We start from the raw sequence: 22,224 nt of genomic DNA, 5'->3' as shown, positions 1-22,224 counted from the left end.
AAGTTTATAGTAATAAAAAGAGAAAAAATAGTGTTTTGTGTAGTTATAAAATGTTTGTGATTCTATTACTCCATATTGAAATCGAATTATTTTTATAACAATTTTTAGTCTACAAAGTGAGTTTGTAATACTTGGTTACTGTTTTTTCATTTACCTTATAATACATTCTGCATATACTTACTGGACAGAAAAACAGAGAGGAAAAGAAAAAAAAGATATTCAGGTAAAGAATTGCAAGGAAAAACAGGAAGGACCTGTGAAACATGACATTATACAACTGTAACTCATTCACTGTTCCTATGTCTTGGGTAAGTATTTCTGTACCACAACACTGTAGAATCTCACATGATACTGAAATCTGTGCTGTGTTACATGAAAAAAAAAAAAAAAAAAAAAAAAAAGAAAAAAAAGAAAAAAAAAGAAAGAGAAAAAGTTAGTTCATTTGATGTTGGTTGTAAATCCTACGCCAGGCCATTTCTTCCTGGTTTACTGCTATGGTATTTGAATGTAGGAGTCTCACTCCAACAAACAAAATCATCTTATGATCTGATCAAGTATTGTTACTCTTCAAATTTTGGCATAGAGCTCAACCCTGCGTTGTTTGTTAACTGCATATAAATTTATAAGCATAATAGAATTTGGATAATTTAAATTTGATAACAATCTTTCCATTCACCCAATATTGTTATTTTTCTCCTTAAAATTGCTGCAAGCTCTCAGTTTCTTGTGGAAAGATATGAAGACAACCTCTGACTCAAAAGGAGCACCAGTTTAAACAAAAGTGTGAGATATAATGCAGGAAAAAGGACGCATGGTACATGAGTGAAAACATAGTTTCTAGACTCTTCTAGCACTTAACAGCAGTTTAAAAAGCTTATTATTTGAAATATTCAGTTCTGTCTTGAGTTCACTTTTTGTTTCAAATAAGACTTCCTTTCAAGGTAAATGATACGTGATAGGACTTTAGGAGGACTGAATTTGAGACAAGAAGAGCAATACAATCATTAATGCTCTTAAAACAGACTATAAGCAAGAGAGTCACACAGGTAATAGCAATATTCCTGTCTCCATGCGAGGGTGTGTATGCTTAAAGGACTTCTCAACAATCAATTTGAAAAGCTGGTGTCACAATTTCATGGAATTTCTCACTGGGTTGTAGCATAATAGAATCACATACTTATCCCTTATGTGGACAACTGGTTTACACACAACACAAACAGAAGCTATTTATCTCCACTATGCTTATCACTTCTTCATCGTTGAAAGTATCTGGAAAGGGAACAGCCTTGCATGGCTTTAAATACCAAGTACTACCAGTAAAACATGGAAGAGTTGTGTGTTTCAAAAGTCAAGTGATAATAAAGTGCAGGAAAAAGAATCTTGGTAGGAATTTTTATAGTCTGATTGTCAAGCATTTGGGATCAGTGACTCTTGCAACTGCAGCTGGAAGGTTGGTTTGCACAAGAGTAGTCAAGGATAAATTACATTCAGGTAAACAAATGGTCAACAGACCTGGGTTAATTCTTATGGCTACTCAGACTTTTGCCATTTACTGTGCAAAATGATGCACACGGTAGGACTAAACTAAAACTGGCATACGGAACTGAATTGCTGATCTGAATAGTAAAAACAATTCATCTGTCTAGTAAAAACAAACAGTGCTTATAGAACTCATGGAATTCAATTAAAAATTATTTTTACTTATCTCTGATATTTAATGTGAGATCTCCAAGGGAGACTCCAGTTAAGAAAATTTTTAGAGTAATATTTTAAATTCTTTTCAATAATGTTCATGTAATGTTATGTATTATCTTCCTTAATTTTCTAATTATGGAGTAATTCATGTGCATTCTATATATAATTATTATCTCCTTTGTAAGGTATACTTTTCAAAAATCTTATAATAAGAGATTAACCTGCCTGTATTAGCACACTGCAAAGTTCCAGAAGTGGTGGGTACTATACTTCAGTAAACTAAAAAATTATATGCTTGTGTTTCATGAGAAGTCTTTAACAACAAAGGTGAGATCACCTCACCTCCAGGTGTTTTTGATCCTAGTAAAAATTGTAAGAGAGTGAAATGTCAGAAATTAGCAATGTTCTCTTACTGAAATAGTAATTCTGTGAAAGCAGAAAGTGTGCATTAATTGAAAAGAATGGATGACAATCAAGAAAATTACATCTATTAAGAAATCAGAGGAATGCACAAAGCTTAAATTAGCAATGTAGGAAAGTACAAATAAGGACTGAGAAATACAGAGATATACTACCTGATATTAAAAACATGAGCAAGGATATAAAGAAACAGCAATTAATTACTTTTGAGGATAAAAGATGCAGAAAGTCAATAAGGAAAGATAAGATTAAATGGTGAACCCTAAAAAATAATACGTGTTTTATTTTCAAATACGTCACAAGCAAAATAATCCCCAAAACAATACTGTTTTAATTGTCCAAAGATAACAGTTTATAGTAAACAGCTATTTCATGGAATGTTTCTTTTTGGAAAAAAAAAGTCTAATTTTTCAGAGCATAGAAAGATGATAAATCATCGTCCTATTTATCTCTATTTAAATAACAAGTTAATATTAGAAAGATTAGAAGTGCTAAAGGCTCTTACAAGAGCTGAAAAGGGAACTACTGTGTTTTTTTAGCAAATGTTTGAACACTGCACAAATTCCAGAAGACTGGCAGAAAAACTGCATAGTGTCATTATTTTAAAAAGGGTAAGCAGTATTGTCCTACTAATGTCATCTATTTGCCACCTTTTTATCTAGTGTAAAACAGCTGATACAGGATTTAAACTAATTACTAATAGATTAATTAGCTAGTAGTATACTCAATGGTGGATAAGATGTTGGAAAAGAAATGTGCCAAAGTACTGTAGTATTTTTTTCTAGCCATCAATTTGGCTAAAAGTAATATACTCAGGATTTTACAAGACACATCACGCAATACAGAGTGTTTTTTCTTAAAAAGTATTAAAATTTAAGGGATTTAAAATGTACATGATGTATAATACATTCATTTAAACTGGGATAATTATATGGTCCAAAAAAGTAAGCATGAATAAAAATTAGAAGCAGAGAAATTATATACACTCTTATAGCATATAGAAGATAGCATATGGAGGATATGATTGCTGTTTCTAATCATAACCAACGCATGGTACACCGGACAGTGAGACATCACCCAACTTACCCACCCAACATCCTGCCTGATTCTCACTGCAGCAATCGCAATTAAACTAGGACTAGTACCATTCCACTTCTGATTCCCAGAAGTACTCCAAGGCTCTCCTCTCACCACTGGCCTCCTCCTATCCACCCTCATAAAACTTCCCCCAATCACAGTACTCCACATGACCTCCTCCTCACTTAACCCCACACTCTTAACCACCCTAGCCATCCTCTCAGCAGCCCTTGGAGGATGAATGGGCCTCAACCAAACACAAATCTGAAAAATCCTAGCCTTTTCTTCCATCTCCCACTTATGTTGAATAGCAATTATCGTCATCTACAACCCTAAACTCACCCTCCTCAACTTCTACCTGTATGCCATGATAACCGCAACCGTCTTCCTCACCTTAAACACAATCAAAGTGCTGAAACTATCCACCCTAATAACTGCATGAACCAAAATCCCATCCTTAAATGCAATACTACTCCTACTCCCCCCTCTGACAGGATTCCTGCCCAAATGACTTATCATTCAAGAGCTAACCAATTGTCTTCTACAATTTGGTTCTTGGCCACAGTATGACCTAAAGATTTTACCAAAGACACGGAAGAAAACACCAGCACCTTCAGATGAGTATAGGAGAAACATGGAAAATGACAAAGTGCTGATGACGGCTGGTCTGAAGGTGAGTACTAAACCAGCCAGTTGTTAACAGCAGGATAAGGAGACCCTAACTACCCTTACATATTTCCTTGAACCACCAGCTTCGGAAAAGAGAAGCAGCAGCTCTGAAAGTGGGCTGGGCATCACACAGTGATAAACACATCACATGACAGTGAAGCTAACAAGTCTCAGTCAGGGTCAGTATATAAACAGAAGAAAACTGACCCGGCACACACAGGCACCCATTTTCCAGCGCTTTTGTCACTGAATACTGCTGCTGCCTGCCTGGTGTGTCTAGTTTAGATTTTAGAAGCGTGAAACAGGGTTTATAAGTAAATATGACTTAGACAGGATGATACAAGAAGCTTACCCTCCATTATCAAAAGGGATTAACTGTCTGAGCTACATTGGCAGAGAGAAGACAGACAACTGGAGTGATCTTCATATTAGCAATGAAATCTGTGACACCAAATGCTTAGAAATCAAAGCTAAAGGGGCCCAGAGAGCAAACAAGAGAGATCTTTTAATGACAATGAATAATTAAAAGAACTTACACTAAATTTCAGGTAATTTTTTGTCACAGAAAACTTTGAGACCAATATTGATTTTGCTTATAAAAATTGTTGTTGACTTGACAGCAACTGCTGGATTCAAAGGACTCAGGGAAGTTCTACAGACTTGGCTAAGTAAGAGGTCAGGTTGGAGGACCACAATCCCATCTGCTCAGCTTGTTAGCCTCACTGAAACATGAAGAAGTTAGTGTACATCTTTTAAAATACAGTGAAGGGAATTTAACCACAGAAGTGAGGACTCCTAGTAGATACAGTAATTTTAAAATTTATTATTATTTATCAGGGATAACAAGAAACATGTCAGGAAGAGAGAGAAGACTTCAGTGAAGAGTGGCAACTAAATAACAGAAAAATCATTGGAATGAAGAAAGATCTCAGAACAAGTTTAAAACAAAAATTAGACCATCTGAAAATAACAAAGAATCCAAGAAGGGATGGCCAGCATCCCAGAATCCTGAAAGACAAGGCAGACAGTATTAAAAAAAAAAACATAGAGCCAAATATTTGTAACTCTTTATTGACACCAAGAGAAGAATATGCTAAGGACCAGAGAGAAAGGTTAGATGTTAGGAAAACATAAAGAAGAAAAAAACCCCTCCAAATCCTTCAATTTTCTGATCCAGAAGTAATAAATTTCTGTAAGTTAAACACTTGAATAAATAAGCAGAGAAGAGGACAATATTAGCAAACATCATCCACCTGAGAATAAAGGACTAAAAGGTTAAAAGGAGTAGAATGTTGAGTACTGGAAAGTATTGGGAATGCATTCATTTTGCAAAGGCACATAGGATGTACAAATACTAATGATATCAACAGATTATCCAAGAGAATTAAAACTATTTTCATTCTCCAGTAAAGATGAGAACATTAGGTAAAATGGATGCTGTCTGCTTAGGAATAAGAAGAGGAGCGATACAGAAAAGATGAGCACTGAGCTGAATTTTCCTTCCAATATATTTCCAGAATGGAAAGCAATATGAGTAATAAGTGACAGTCACTGAATGTAAAAGAGGACTGGGGCTGTGTCAAAACAAATATGAGAAAATAGGTATCTAGGTAAACTGCTAATATGTATGTAAAATGTAAAAACTACTGATAACTAGATTTAAAACAAAAGGAAGATATTTGTGTGAATGGTTTCCCTTTCTCTCCATCCCCCAAAGTCACTGTGCAAAATACGAACACATATACATGAAAAAACAAATAAAACCCATACTATTTTCCTGTCATAGGATTCTCCACTGCTGTATGTTGTAGCTAGTGTGGATGCACATTCTTCCAGATACCACGGCTTTTTTCCACTTTCAGCTGTGCTGCTTATGGAGATAGTGTAGATGCTGTTGGTGTAGCCATCACAGGAGCAGTGATCTCGACTTCTTCCACCATTTCCAGAAGCCCAAACAAAGACTGAACCTAAGCCTCTTCGTCCCTGTTTGGAAACAGTTCAAAAGATTTGATTAATAATTCTTCTCAACTCCTTAATAGCCAGGTCTTTTTCCCCAAAAAGACATCTCATGAGAAGAAGAAAATAAAAAAACCAACTACCCTGAGAAGAATTTGAAATGAGAACAGGATTTAGCAGATTTCAGAATCAGACATTAGAAAAATTAAGAAAATGAGTGGTATGAGCACAGCTTTAGAAACAACTTTTATACAGGGTTTGTTGGTCTGCATCTATATTATCCAGATGTACCAAGAAAGTCATGCTGAAAACTCAGATGAAGTAGTAAAATATCATACTGGGTGAGCTTTCTGGGTTGCAAGCACACACTGTTGGCTTATGTTAGCCTCTCATTCACTACCACCCCCAAGTCCCTTTTCAGTCCTTAGTAAGACTGCTTTTGATCTCTTCATCCCACAGCTTGCATGGACATTGAGGGTTGCTCTGATGCAAGTGCATCACCTTGTACTTGGTCCTATTAAACCTCGTAAGACTTCCACTGGCCCATTTCTTGAGCTTGTCCAGGTAACTCTGGGTCAGGTTTCATCTTTCAAGAGTTCAACTGCACTCTTCAGTTTGGTGTCATCTGCAAATTTGTTGAGAATGCACTAGATTCCTTCATCCATGTCATTAATGAAGACAGCAAATAACACCAGATAATAATACCAATGTCCTTGGCGAGGTTGTGCTGGCTATCCCAAATCATGTCCCTGACCTCCATGTGTCTTAGCAGAGCTTCTAGGAGAATTTATTTCATAATCTTCCCAGGAAGAGAGGTGAGGCTGACCAGTTGGTGGTTGCCAGGGCTCTCATTTCTACCCTTTTTGAGGATGAGGACAATGTTTCCCTTTTCCCAGTCACCTAGGCCTTCACCAGACTGCCAAGAGACTGCTCAATTATCATGGAGATAATTTGTGAGTTTAATAAAAGTATACTACCTGGAAAGACTTTCCAGCAAAGTAAGTTAATTCTTTTGACTAATGTCTACATGAAGTTATGTCTCTAAAATTCAATTTTTCATTGAGAAACATTTCAAGTAGTGAGAAAAATCCCAAGGTACCAAGTTTAACGTACTATGAGATCCACATTTGCCAGACACGATCTGTCTAAATATTACAATTTTTTGGGTTTGTTTTGCTTTTATTTTTTGTTTGTTTGTTTTCAAGAAAACCTTTATGAAGTGTTACAGCCCCCTTTTCCACCTTTCTTCTTCACACACAGGTCTTGAAAGCAGTATATTATGGCTAAACCCCATGGGAAATTTGATATAACCAACAATACAACCAAGACAAAGAAAGGAGAATTCAGGGTAATCAAACCATAGCTTCCACTTATAAAAGAAGATAAAAAATTTAAAAAAATGTAAAAGAACTTCTCAAAAAGATGCATAAAGAAAAATGTCCTACTAGTAGCAGTCTATCCATCATTTTTCTGCTGTTACCATCAGATGGTTCTGCATGCAAACAGCAGAATAACATGATTTGTCCCATGCAATACAAACCTTTTCACTGCAGGGTATGATTGTATTATTAGTCTGTTTGCACAGACAGTGTTTATTCTCTGTGTAATCTATTCTCTGTGTAATCTATTTCATTAGATGTGTACTTATGCTGCTGTGCTAATAATGAACAAGCTGCAGAAAAAGGTATTTGAATAATTTTTGGCCAAAATTTTGAAAAAATGGTGAAAACGTGCCAATGGAGTTTAGAAATGTATTTATAATTTAAACATGACAAACATCAACTTAGATTTTTGATTGTAAGGGCAAGGCCTTAAAACTAATAGCCATTTGCCCCTGGATTTATGTTTTCATGCTAAGGTTCTTTTTTGGTAAACAGGTTATGGCTAATATATCTTTAAAACTAATGACTCCTGCAAATATGTAAAGGATCAATGTCTCTGTTATTGCAATAAAAAGTAAATACCAGATGCATTGACCAATGGAAAAGAGTACTTTCTATATACAAAGTGAGAATTGCCATTCCTCTAATGCATTGCAAAAGTGCACATATACATGAGCCCAGCAGTTCACAGAAAACAACAGCATTACCTTCAGATCAGAAAACATGCTAGACATCTTGTCTCTAAAAGATATTTGGAAAGCAAATGGCAGTCTTAAAAACAATAAAAAACTCAACTCTCCAAACTAATTTCAACACTTGTGTTCAGAAGTCTGGATCTGATGCTGTGTAATATAGATGGCTGAGGGGCTACAGAAGTAGTGGTACGTGGACAGTTGGACTGGCTGATCTTGAAGGCCTCTTCCAACCTTGATGATTCCATAATCCTGTGATTCTATGAACTTGACTAAAATTAATTAATTTCTCAATTCAGCAGTCCCAAACTTGCTTAGGAAAATACAAACTTGTTAGTAACTATGCCCACCAAGTAAGTAGAGCAAGAGTGTCAGCTGTTCTACTGTATGTGAATGTTATTCCCAGCTGGTATCATCTAAATAATAGTTGGACTGTGTTACAAAATTAAGGCAAACACACATGCAATGTATTGTACATGCTATGTAGCTTTTATTTATTTTTTATCTAAATCTATCATTTGTCATCTGCCAGGTGCCCAAGGGTATCAGACAAAAAGTCAAGCCATAAGATGCCAAGAAGCCATGTGTCATTTATTAGCCAAAAGCAAAGGTGCATGTACAAATCATATGGACAGAACTTGAGCAAAACTAAGAGTTGGTAACTCTTCTATAGAAGAGGTATAGACCAGTGTTGAATGCATGTCCAGCAAAGTATGCCCAATGTTTGTCTTACGATTTTAAAATTTCATTCCCTCCCATCTAGGCACACAGCTGTTCCTGCTCTTCCATTTGCAATGACAGCTAGGGGCTGCCTCCTATAAACTCTGAATGGCATCCATAATTCCACACTTGTGCTTGTCAGTGCACCAAATCAGACCACTATGAAAAGTTATGCTTTTTTCTTGTCTACTTTCTTAAATTGCATAAAATGTCGTATCATTTAAAAGAAAAAAATTAACTGTCCCATTATGCAAAGCAAAACTGTTTCACTGATGCCTGTGACTTGCTATTGACCGAGCCACAGTACAATTTTCTAGTACATTTTCTAGACAAAGCCAGAGTACTCAACAGACAGCTTAAATGAAATGGACTCAGGTCGTTTTCAAAGAGGCCCAAAGGCAGAAATTGCACTTGTAAAAGCATGAAAGAATAATCTTGGGCCATTCTGTCTTTTTTCTGCTAATGCCTCCTTTTCCTTGGTCAGCAAATTGCAAGCAGGTAAATGATACAAAAGCCCCTTTTTGTTTTTTCCAGTTCACCGGCATGGACAGGTCAAGTCTGCCAAGAATGAGAGCCAGTATGAACACGCTCATAATGACATCTGCAGAATTTCCTTATACTATTACAGAAATATCCCCTGCTCCAAGTGTGTGTGCTTGTGTATGCACCACATCTTTATGAGTGAATGAACTAGCAGTACTGGCAGGAACCTTTTTAAGGTAGAGGTTTTCACACACTCAAATAAAGACAACCAGCAGTCCCACACACTTTTAAGATGCTTACAGCACTCTTTAAAAATAATAAAGATGCAGTAAGATACAGTAAGAGCCAGTCGAGTAAATTTTAATCACACTATTTTATAAATTTTAGACTTTACATTCATTCACTGCTTTACAGTCAAGTTGCCTTAATCCAGCCTGTGAATCCTGATAACTTCCAGCCCAGGAATCAAGTGCCCCAATAACCCTCTCTGACTGTGAAGTGAGTTACTGAATTGATAGGTATGATCAAATTTACCAAGGAACGAGGAAGAAAATGTGAAGGAGCAGGAAAAGCAGAGGACAGAACAGCTGAACTGGAGTAATTAAGAGCTACAGAGGTGGCAGCCAGGGAGAGATAATGTGGCACCAGTATGCTGGAAATTGCACACTAGAGCAGAAAACAAACCATGAAAATATAAAATGGAGAGAGAAAGAAGGATACTCTATCCACACCTAGAGCCTAAACATTTAATTTCCTCTATTCTCCCCAATACTGTCCTAAAATTACTTCATGTTTCCAAGAACAAAAAACTACTGCCAGAAAGTGAAATTGATCCTGAAGTGGAAGCTGGAAAAAGAAGCCCATGGTATGACCTCTTCCTTAAACACTAATTCCTAAAGAGGAAATGTTCATAACTGAATGCGCAGAACAGAGGCCAGCATTCTGGAGACCTAAAAATCCTACTATGCAGGCATGGCTTTTAGCTGCAGCATAGTACAATCACTGTAGTGCCAAGCACCAAGGATCACAGCATCCTGAGAAATGCACCTGTGAGATACATCCCCTTTCTTCCAGTTTCTGCTGATTTCTGCACTCTATAGGATCTGGACAGTGCTGCCCTATGCAGGGACACAGCATTGCCAAGCTGCTCACTGTCAGCATTTTGCTTTTGACCAGTAGCAGCCCCTAGCTCCTGCTGAGTTTCCACCAGTCCATTTTACCTCTTATCTGGGAATGAAAAATAGTTTGGCACAACATTCTTAAAAGACTCTTTTGCAGACTGCACAGCACTGAATTTTAAAGTAGGCATCTCTCCAAAAACAGATAATGGTAAGTTGAGAGTCCAAGTCAGCAATTCTAAATTGCTACCAGAAGACAGCCAAACAGATTTTTTTTTAACAGTCTTCTTAGATATGAAAGAAAAAATTCACAAACAAAAGGAAATATTTCTCAGGCCATTAATTGTGTTGAGTCTCCACACTTTCAGAAAAATAACGTTTGTGCCTCTATTTATTAAAAATGCACACCCACAGTATCCATGAGGAAATGAGTAATTAGCCAAACAGGTATGCATAAATTAAGATGCATGTTTGGGGGAATGAACAAAAATAGACGTGTACTTTAAAATTAGAAGTTACATTTTCACTCTTAGGAAAACTAGGAAGTAAAGAAAATCTTTCCTGCTTCTGAAACACAGCAATCTATTTACACATAATATATATGCAATGCAAAAATATATGACTACCTACATAAAACAGTGATTATCTTATATTTTTGGAAAGGGAAGTGATTGCTAAGAAAGGTGACTGGCTACTTCTGAACTAGCTCCTTAATTAAGAAAACAAAAGACAAAATAATTAACCATGCTAAAAAAAGAGGAAAAAAAGTATTTTGTTATCTCTTAGGATATGGTATCTTTGAAATTGAAGCTATAAAACATTCTAATGTACATATAATATTGAATAACCACAAGCATGTATGTATTTACACACTAATTATCAGGACATATCAGTCGAACAATTCAATATGTAGGCTTCGTGAAGTGTATTTTTTACTTTATTATTCAGGAGAAAAGCAGTTTAAATAGCTCCAAGATATTCCCCACAGAGCTATAATTAGTGCCTGAAGTGCAACCAAAAGAACTGTTGGCTGAAACCTGAAATATGCACATGTGGAATATTGGAATGAATTTCTCATTTACCTAAACAAAACAGAGCCAGCTCAAGGACTGCAAGTTATGGTTGAGGCTCTCTCTCTACAGTATCATTACTATTGTTACCAGGATAAAACAAATTGTCTATGGCAAACACAATGTGATAACACAAGAGCTTGCTTTGCCAAAATTTCTGTTGTCCGAAGAGTCTCTAGTTAATCAGAGGTGAAATTGTCCCTGCATGCAAAGCCAAAATAAACAAGCAGTGCATAGGAAAGCTATCAGTGTGAGAATTGGGTATGCGACTGATGTTATACACAAACACCCATTATATGGGATGGGTTCAGGCAGTTCTCATTGCCTTTATACTGCTATCTGATTAATCACTCTAGAAAGCAGCCCAGGGTCATTAGATCCACACAGCTGTTTTTCATGACTTACAACAGACTCTTCCTTGTGGAAAACTTCAGGTTCAGAGATGTCTATTGAACTCTGGGGTTTAACAAAAAGAACCTCCTATTTTCTGCAAAAAAAGTTTCTCTTCTAGATAAACATGAAAATATGGCTGCTTCACTTCTACGTTTGCAGAATGAGGACTTAGGGAACAACTTTGCTCAGTTTGTCTCCCACAGTGTTCATTTAAGAAACAATGTACAGGCTGTGTGGAAAGTCATTGCCCTCACAGTTTTGTGCCTTAAACTGTTAAATTCTTTGCACAGAAAACTTTTGACACCAAAATTCCAGTGATTTCCATTCCAGAAATCTCTTTTTTCCTATGTGACACATAGAAATACATAGATACTACTGTTCAAATATATGAGTGAAATGTATATGTGATTTGTTCACACACAGAAACCAGATTCATATTTCAAAAAGGCATAGTCTGAAATCTATATACTTCAGTGTATGGAAAGAGATTAATTTGCCAAAGCTGCTTTTCAGTATTGTTTTTTCAAATTAAGATTTACTCCACAAAAAGAACGGAGTGGGTTTTGGTTTTGTTTATTTTTTAATGTTCAATATATCACCTGTTTCAGGGCGTGCATGCAAAACCAGAGGCAAGTCCAAAACCAGCAATGCTATTCTGGCTTGTTTCAACAGTTTCCATGCATGTGTGAGATGGGATGAGGTAACCAAACAGTTTTGATTTTCAGTACACTTTGTGACATTGTAAGGAAAATGGACATTTTGGTTATATTTTCCTGTAACTCTCATTACGAATTTTCCTATCTTTCAGGATTCTTTTATTTCAATGAATGCAATGTAAGAACATTTCTGATATATTATTTTTCTGCATAATTTTGTACTACATGTTGATTATGATAAAAGCTCATCTTTTCACAGAAGGCAAAGGAGTGAGATTTTAAGGTTAGCTTTGTGTGGGGTGGAAATGGTTGAAAACCAAAGATAGGTGAGGAGAGAGAGTAAAGTAAGTTCTTTTCAGAATTGTTTTTGCTCAGAGACCAACCTTGCACCTGGGAGATGTTAGAAAATACTCAGTGTGAGAGAATTCACGTATTTGTGTTTGCTTTGGGTTGTTTTCTGTCTGCTGAAGAAGAAATTAAATTTTCACAGAGTAGATAACACAATGTTGTTAAAGACCTAAAAGCATTCTTCCTGTAGGCTGGGGGCCTCTTTGTAAGGGGGGAAGGGAGATAAGAGGTTTTGAGATTGTAAAACACAGCCTGGTGAAGACTTATGCATGCTCCAGGCTCTTTGATATGTAATGCAGGGGTCAGGCCCTGCTAAAATGAGCTCAGCAATGTATGTATATCCCTTTGTTTCTTTGTAATTCTGCAGACAGTGAGGCGATGGAATAAATCTATTCTCTGCACCTCAGATGTGGGTTGTGGTTGTCTTGGTGTTAGCTGCATACATTTGATTCACACACTTTGTTCACATACTTCCCAAACAAAATAAAGGCTCAGGTATCACTGAGGCTAAATATTATTTCATTTACTGGAAGGCAATATTCTACTTTGTTTGAATGCAAGAAGTTGATAACTGTGTGCAAACAGCAGAGCAAAGGATTACTATTATTAGCTTAATAATGTGTTATCACCTAACTTAATTTTTGCTGAGCAACCCCCATCCATAGAAAACTACATCATATCAAGTTTAAACCACATCTGTAAAGTCATTAAGGCATCTGAAATACATCAGCAAAATGCAAGGCAGTCAGACCTAGAAATTAGGCTTATTGGTAAGAAATAAAGAAAGGTGAACAAATTTTGCAAAGTGGTGGCTTAGGAAGTTTAGGGCTATGGAAGATAATCAGCTGGGAATGAGCTACCCTAAAATAGTCTGTCCATTGAATTAGTAAGTCAGGTCTATATGAACCCATCCAGGGAATATAGAAGCAATACTATGCACGCGTGGAAAATCCTTAAACTTGTATCCCCATTCTGGTATCCACACTGGAAATAATAATGCCAGAAAACAGTCTGATTTGTAAATTCTGACTAACAGAAAGAAACTTAATATACAAAACATCACTTTTAAGATTGCAGAACAGATTTTAAAGGTCAGTAAGTGATGCCTGCATTACTTTAAAAAAGCTCAAAATGCAACAAACACTTCAGAATTTCAGATAAACCTGTGAAGCTTTTGTCTGGTAACTTATTTTATGCAGAGAAATGTATTAGAGCCGGATTGTGAGGCTTCTGCAAAGATGTGATGAGCCCTGCAAAAAATCAGTAATGAAACAAAAGAAAATGAACATTACTGTAACATTAAGGTGGGACTGGAAATTATTGTACAGGAAATAATACAGGCTTTACTAGAAAAACATAGAGGTGAAGGAAATTCTGGGTAGAGTATTTCAAGGATGAGGTCGGGAAACAAAGTTATTAGGTATTTTGACCTAAAAGTGAAAGAGCACCTTAGTGAGTCTAGTAATCACCATCACCTGCATTCAAAAAAAGAATTCAGTCTGGAAGATGTGGAGAAGCACTACTCTATTGAGCAAGGAGATGGACAGAGTAGTTTCTAAGTGACCAGTGAATGTCGCATGTCTATCATATCGAAATGAAATTTGAAAGGAGACTAATCAAAAAATGTATCAGAAACAAAAATGGAGGGAGGGAAGTTATTTAAGATGAGGCACAATTTATATCCAGGAACAAATGGGCAGAAAACTGCACATGAGGAAACCCTATTGTAACTTAAAAGAAAATCTCTAACCAATAATTAACTTTGGCCATGAAATGTTCTACCAACAGAATCAGAGGGGAAAAGAATCTGATTTGTTATTCAACATAACAGGCTCCATGTATTTAAATGGCACAATCCCTGTGGTGGTAGAAAGCTGTACTGGATGACCTATGCTGTCATTTCCTCTTTTATGTCCTATGGTCCAATTCAATTTATCCAAGAGATCCCTTGCTCAAAATCTGTAATGATTAGATGTCAAGTTTTCTAACACCATAAGATGCACCATAAATACAGCAAAAGAGGCAGTTTACAGTGGAAATAAAAGTCAGAGACTTAGATGAGTAATAAGCTAGATTATTTTCAATAGTGAAGATTGCTACTGCCTTGCAAAGACATGGACATGAGATTTCAGTTAAGACTGGCTCTTCTCAAAAGATTTACAGAAACCAGAAAATAATAGATGGATCAGGAAAACAGGGATATAGATGAAGCAACAACTGGATGGAATTTTGCTGATTGGGCTTATGACAAAAGGCAGGTGCTTAGATGTTAGAACTATGAATATCAAGCCAATGGTGCTATGTCTTGTGACATCAGCAAGAAGAAATAGAATGATAAAAAATTGAAGGACTTTTCAAGTTCTATTATGTAATCAGCATCCACTTCTAGTACAGAGCCAATCGAAGTTTAACTTAGTATGTTGAAGCATACGTCTATATCTATATATCTATATTTATATCTTATCTAAATATAGATAAGATAGATATATGGATATAGACATATACTTCATGTTTCTCATCAGATGTTCATGTTCACTTTATATCATAGATGAAACCAGGATACATAGTATATATGCAAATATATATATTTACAGATAAATGCCAAGACCTAACACTAGATTATATCAGCATACTGGAAGTCATATCTTCTAAGACCATCCCTAAGTACAGCGCTAACTCCTCTGATTGATTTTCAACAAGTATTTTTTGCCTACTTATTGGAAATGTGCAGGACGTCTTGTGCATGCAAAACATATCCATATAAGATCGCAGACATGCATAAACACTGATATGTGTTATTTAGACTTAAACAACAGCTCTACAAGGTGAAAACACACAATACACAGTTTAAAAAATAATTTTAAAAATCTGCTGGGTACCACGTGAAAAGCATTAAAACCCAGCCATTTTGACACATTTGACTAGAAGTCTTCCTGCTGTAATTTCTGCCTTAGATTTCTGAAATGCAGTTCTCTGGCAAAGTAAAAGGGAATAATTCCTCTTGGTGTAGGCAACACATCCTCCTGAGAATAATGCGGAGAAATAATGACAGGATAAATAAATGTAATAGAAACATCTTTGGTAGAACACTGGGAGCAAACCTCTGCCTAGACACCTGCAAATGATGAACAATCTCTTCCATTTTTGGAGCAGAAACATACAGTAATGATAATGATGATAATAATAACTGTTAAATCCTTCTTCTTGATTTCTCCTTTTCTTCCTCTTTCTCCCTCACTCTTCCATGTGGGTCGGATACTTTAAGTGATTTAAGTGCTTGCAACCAGCAAGCACTTGGAACAAACGCTCTGCAGCCAAAGGTGTTGAAGCAAAAGAGATGAGCAGGGGCAATGACGATGGGTGGGAAGGCATGAAGCTGAGTTTGCACAAGAGGTTCAGCCACACAGCATCTGATCATTAACGTCCATCAAATATTTTGGCTTGAGTCCAGCTCACTAAACAGAGTGGTGTCACAGCAATAAGATGAAGGTGCTTGTGGCCAAAGTTTCCATGCAGATTTCGCTTCCTCTCCACCATCTCTAGGTTATATTAAGGATGACCTGACCAGTTGCTGATTTATATACACTTCCTTATGTGTTTCAAGGATGTGTACTACAGAAACAACATAAAACATGCAATTGGTGAGACATTGGAGAGTGAGATAACCAGCTCTTTGTAATCCTTTAATGTAAGGATTGTCTGCTTTTCAGGTGTCAGTGTTGTAGTGTGTTTTTATTGCCCAGGGTCTGCTCCTGCTCTGCTTTGTCAGAGAAACTTTGCTTCAGATGCTTCAGTAACACACCGCACACACTGATGCACATATGGCTTTGGCACATCCTGTCCTCAAGAACTGCTACAAAAAGAAGCACTTTTTCCTGGTCATGCATGGTAATGAAGGCTATTTGGAGAACGTTTCATACTGAAGATTGCTAAATTGCTTAATATCTACAGTGCTCACATACCCAGAAGCTTGATTATTTGGTCTTTGCCAAACAACAATGAGAGAACAAGTCTGAATATCTGAAATGCTTTCGTCTCCAAACAATGTTGACACCATTGCAGAATACCAGACTTAGTTGTATGAATACAAATGAGCTAGTCTGAACGCTGCACGGCGGAGCCATGTATCAGCAAACTCAACTCCATCAAGCGCTTATAGCATTGTGCTTATTGACTGTGAGACACCAACAGGCATCTTAAAAACATACTTAGATTTCATATTTATGAATCAAGGAAGGCTTTTGTGTTCTCCATTTTGCCCCGATTCAGCACAGTCTTATGACATGATTTGGCCACAATCACATTATGCAATGCTAAGCTTTGCTCTTGAGCACAGGGTGAAATGTGACATTAGATACCTAATCTTTCCTTGAATATGTTACTTTTTGATATACCACCATTTGTTTGGCTTTCTTTCAGGCAAATTCTGCATAATTACAATGGATTCTTTCTTGATATTATTCAGTCTACAAGTTCTAATGCATTAGTATTTAAAACACAGACATCTAGAATTTTCCACACAACTATGCTATTTTCAAGAAAAGGACCTTCTCAACTGAAAGCATGATATAGTGGGAGTTCTCTATTTGCACAGAAATTGTTTGATAGTAAAATATCCAAGGCTTCTCCTTGAACTCAGGTATGCAAATTTAAAAAAATTACATTAAATACCCTTAAAGATGACATAAAATCATAGTACTTGTGACAGTTTTAAAAACTGGTTTCCTTTTTCGTTACCTTGATCCTGGGCAGAATTTTTAGGTATATTTAACTTACATGTTCATTTCATGAATTCATTTATTCCTTAGCAGCCTTTCTTTAAACAGATTTGTCTGTTTCAATTCAAGATATGTGTTGTCTCTCTGTAATTCTGCACAAAAACTATGCAGTCATCTTTATTATTTTATGCAGGATTTGAAAGGTGTAACCATATATTAGTTCAGCAGATTTAAAAATAATAATAGTTGTGAAACACAGAGCACAAGCTGTTAATTGGAATAATATGTGCTTAAGAAAAATCAGGTGCTTTTTTCATGGAACCAAGTCTCTCAGGAAACTCAACAATGGATGGTTCTTGCATCCATTTCATTTTTATATAATAATTATAATAAATTTAAAATAACAATTGAGCTTGATTATGATCTAATCAAAGTTATTATTCAGCACTACCTTTGATTTTCCTAATAAGGCCAGCCAGGCATAATTTCCTTTTCAGATGTTTTTAAAAAATCTTGGCATTTCCTTTTGCTCCATTTGTTCCATTTTAAAATTATAATGTACAATTGTGTGGATACTTGCATAATAGTTTAAGAATAATCAATCTTCAGACTTTGTGTAGGTCTGAAAGAAGGTTTTGCCAGGTTATCCTGTACTGATGTGTCCTGGGTAACCCAAAATGTTACAGTATTCCATATCTATCTGTGCCCAAAGTTGCTGCTGTCTCCTTGAGACCCAGTGGCCAGAAAAGGAACAGTGAGGTCAGGCTGTCTGTTAGTCCTTTTTGAAAGTTGGGGGCATTCAGGAAAAAGTGCTCTTTCTCTTTTGGTCTTGCTGGGTGAGCTGAGATAGCACAAGGCAGACAGCAGCCACACCACCAAGTCAAGAAAAATAGAACAGCCCCCACTCCATATGGTTGCCCCAAACTGCCAGCAGTGCCTGGTCAAAGCAGGAGGGCGTGGAATACAAGTTGTCCAAGCCCCTGCCGCTATTTTTGCTAAAGAGAAGGCAAAGCTCCTCCATGAGTTCCAGCTGTTGACCCAGGGACTCTAGGTTTTCTTTCAGTTTTGTTCTTTTTCCCTGTTGGTTGATATTTGGGGAGAAGAGGGAGATTTTTACTTGCTCAGGTTTGATTGCTGTGCTGTTCTTGTCCTCTCTTCTCTCTCTCCACCCCAGGCTGTGTGCAGAGGGAACCATCCTGGGGGTAACAGTTGTTTGCCATTTTCCCCTTATCTCTCCACACACATGGTCATACATGGAGAGTGCCATCTCAGGGGAGAGTTTCTCTGCTGTTTTTGCTTTTCTTTGTTTCTGGGGAGTCCATGAGGAATCCATGAAATTCAGCAACATTATAACTACTGATTATCACAGTCAGTTTTTCCTGTTCCTATTTCATTTTTTAATGACTGTTTTAAACTGTTATTATTTCACAGTTATACCTTCTTGCATTCATCTCTCCTTATTGGTGAATGGGGAGTGTCAAAACTAAAAGGAAAGGTAACTGGAGTGTCCGCCCACTTTAATTGTCCAAAACCAAGACACAATGTTACTTCAACTTACACCACAGATGTTATACTGTTGCTGTTCAGTTCAATATTTCTGAAAAAGGAGAGTAAAGATCTGTATACAACACAATAAGCATTTTTGTCTGCCTATTATTACTGCACAATTATTATGACTCCTTAGGGAAATTTATGTTTGACTGAGTATGTAAACACGACCTTGAATAATCAGCCCATTTCTGGCATATTCGGTCCAAGAAAATTCATCTTTTCTTCTTCCATTTGCCTCATCTTTTAAAATGACACAGATTATGACAGTATAAGGAAATACAGAGAAAGTACCTTTATCTGAATTTAGAAAGACATTACTTATTTAAAAAAAAGAGTTCATCTTGAAGTAATTCTTGGTCTGAAAACAGCTTAACAGGGAAGGTGGTAATTCCTAAAACATGTATTTACAATCTTTCAGTCTATATTATATTTTAAAGAATGAAAATTAGAGGTTAACTTTAAATGTTTTGTATTTTGTAGCAGTACATTTTAATGTAAGTTTTTAGAAGTACTTCTATTTCTTGAGTAGAAATGAAGCTTTCGTAGTCAGAGACAGATAAAATATCCAAATACATGGAAATATTTAGATCTATTCAAGACCTCATGGGCAGCTTCAGGCAGAATAAAGTTTGATAAAATGACATGAAAGTTACATTGTAAAACATAATAATTTGACTTGTATCAAATATGACTTCTATTATTGCTCAAAAAAATATACCAACCTTTTTCTGCATTGTTATCAGAAAAAGCCTACCTTTGAAAATTAAATGCTATGTTTTCACTATAGACTGGTGCTTATTTCACATACAGAACAATGTGCTGGTAAAATGAAATTCATCTGGGTTCTGTAGGGTATCTTCTCAAATTACTGCTCATAATAACAGTGGAACAATAATGCTTGTAGGCAAGATCTACGCTCTTGGAAAGTTATTCCACATATTTATCCCTAGTTTGAGAACTTGAGATTTCAATGAGAAAACGGCTGAGTCCTTCTGGTACAGAAATTCAGGCTGAACTTTTCACAGTTGTGTTCCCTACATGAAATACGACGTTTAAACAAACACATATATATGCTTAACAAAAAACTTCCTGGAGCAAGATCCCCTGCATTCTTGCAGTTCCACTAGTGTTCCCCTCATTACAGTACTGTAAATTCTCTGAGACCAGACATAAATGGTAAAAGAACCATGGGTATAGACCTTTTTCTGCCCCCCAGCTCCCTATTAAAATCATCAAACTTACATTAAGAAATCATGCAAAACAAAGCAAAATAGAAATGAAGAAAGAAGAAAACACAGTCAAAGGTTTTGCTTTAAAATTTCTTTGCACCTCAGATTTGATGAGTTAGCCCTGATGTGCAAAGTAGCATTTCTCAGTCAATTTATTTCTAATTACATCACTCCCTCAGAGCAGTTTTAAAAGACACTGAGGATTATGTATTCCAGATGAAAATGAACAGAGCTCATACTTCAGATGACAGTGATCATCAGGTCACTGCAAAAGAAAAATATGTTTCCAGTTTTATGCAAAGGAAGTTTTCTTCTTTCCTTCCAAGTCGTTTGCCTCTCCCCATGCTGAGCACTTGCATGCAGTGGGCACAGGTACCCTTAGAGGTGCACATGAGAGCAGATCCAGGCACGTGTGAAGCCAACCTACCATTCTGATGCCGTTCTCAAAGGCCTGACGTGCTAGAGAAGCGGGTCCATCCACGGTCTTACCGTCGTCATCGGGCCCCCAGCTGGCACTGTAGATGTGGATGTGCTGGGGATTAAGGCTTAGGGACTTTGCTTCCACCATATCTGTCACATCTCCATCCAGCATCCGTACACCTTCAGAATGAAAAATACAATGAACTGTACAGACAAACTCAAAATGTTTCTTTGTTTTATTCCCCCCACAGAGAAAATTGTTGTGTACAACACTGAACTGAATAACTACAAGAATTCCTACTGTTAAAGAAAAAACCAACAACAACAAAATCTGTTTGGGTATCTGTTTTCCCAATGTCTCTAGATGGAAAAATATGAGAAGATATGAATATTTTCACCCTTCTTCAAGTTTTAAAAATTATAAGTAATTTATCCACTATACAGTCTTCAAACTTCAACAACAAAGTTTTACGCTAAATAAAATTTTTAAAAATACCTGAATTTTGAAATGCTTTTATGTCACTTAAAGATAACAATTTTATACAACAGTGAAACTGCATTACCTTTCTTGAGTCATTCACAGTTTCAATCATGTTAACAGATGTAATAAAAGGATCCCTACAGACAAGTAACCTTGGCATCATTTCCTCATTGTATGAGGCTGCAATCAAAAAACTGGGGAGAACCCTCTCGTGTACAGAATGATTACCACACACTGTAGCATGGCAATTACAAGAGGTTTTGAACAAATATGTAATGTTGTTCAACCTGAAATTACAATATGGTGAACATCCTTCTCTTCAGAAGAAGCTTTTTTGAGGTATAATCTGGAATTTTTATGTTAAAAGAATCTATTCATGTGGGTTTGGACAAGTCAATGTGCCAACACTTCACACTGTTTTAAGTTTACTAGGCTGAATATAGCATGCTAAAATCTGAAAACTGAGAAAATAAAGAAGGTGGGTTTTTTCCTATCTGTAAGACTTTGTGGTTAAATCTGAGAAAACTACCAATGCCAGTTTTAACTTAAACAAGAAAAAAGACCTACACACAGCTAGTGAGACATGTGATCAAAGGGACACTAAATATTAAATAAAAATTTAATAAAATTGTATGATAGAGGGATGATCACTCTCACAATTTACAAGTTAGATGTTCTTTCTGATTTAAAAGGCTACTCCTATTTTTAAGCCAAATTTACATGTTGTTAATTACAGACACATTGCATTTTGCTTATGAGCTCAGATTAAAGAAGTTTGTGTGGTTACCAAGACTTTAACTTTTAACTGACAAGAGGCATAAGGACTGCTTTGTTGAAAAAATATTAATACTTTTTTCCCCCTTATTGTATTTGACTTAAAAATGAAAGTGATTGTATTTCTCAGTTCACACAAAAGTTGCCTATGTTTTGTGAGATAATAAACTTGTACAAACTGTGATCTCACTATGAACTTTGCTTTATGAAAGAGAATCATTAAACCAACTCTGGGATTCTAGGATTGTATTTTCTTCTCACCACAGAAAATTAATGACGGGTGAAAGTTGTGTGCTCAATTCCTTTAAAGTATATTAAAGTATCTCTGTCATTCTGAATAAAGATAATAAAGGTATGCTGGTTTTGAAAGAA

The 22,224-nt window shown here is 36.3% G+C and overlaps 1 protein-coding gene across 6 annotated transcripts in view; it reads right to left on the bottom strand.

Moving 5' to 3' along the window:
* PCSK5 (proprotein convertase subtilisin/kexin type 5) overlaps positions 1 to 22,224 on the bottom strand; it is a 226,999-nt gene that overhangs the window by 109,858 nt on the left and 94,917 nt on the right. For all 6 annotated transcript variants that reach the window (XM_063181529.1, XM_063181528.1, XM_063181530.1 and 3 more), the window contains exons 7-8: positions 20,605 to 20,777; positions 5,632 to 5,844 (exon numbers count right to left, since the gene is read on the bottom strand). In XM_063181529.1, the coding sequence (XP_063037599.1) occupies positions 5,632 to 5,844; positions 20,605 to 20,777 (386 nt within the window). The remainder of the gene's footprint in view (positions 1 to 5,631; positions 5,845 to 20,604; positions 20,778 to 22,224) is intronic.

The sequence above is a fragment of the Melospiza melodia genome, chromosome Z (assembly GCF_035770615.1).
Source record: "Melospiza melodia melodia isolate bMelMel2 chromosome Z, bMelMel2.pri, whole genome shotgun sequence".
NCBI lineage: Eukaryota > Metazoa > Chordata > Aves > Passeriformes > Passerellidae > Melospiza > Melospiza melodia.
The sequence above is the reverse complement of the archived record's forward strand: the minus strand, read 5'-3'. Positions and strand labels throughout refer to the sequence as shown.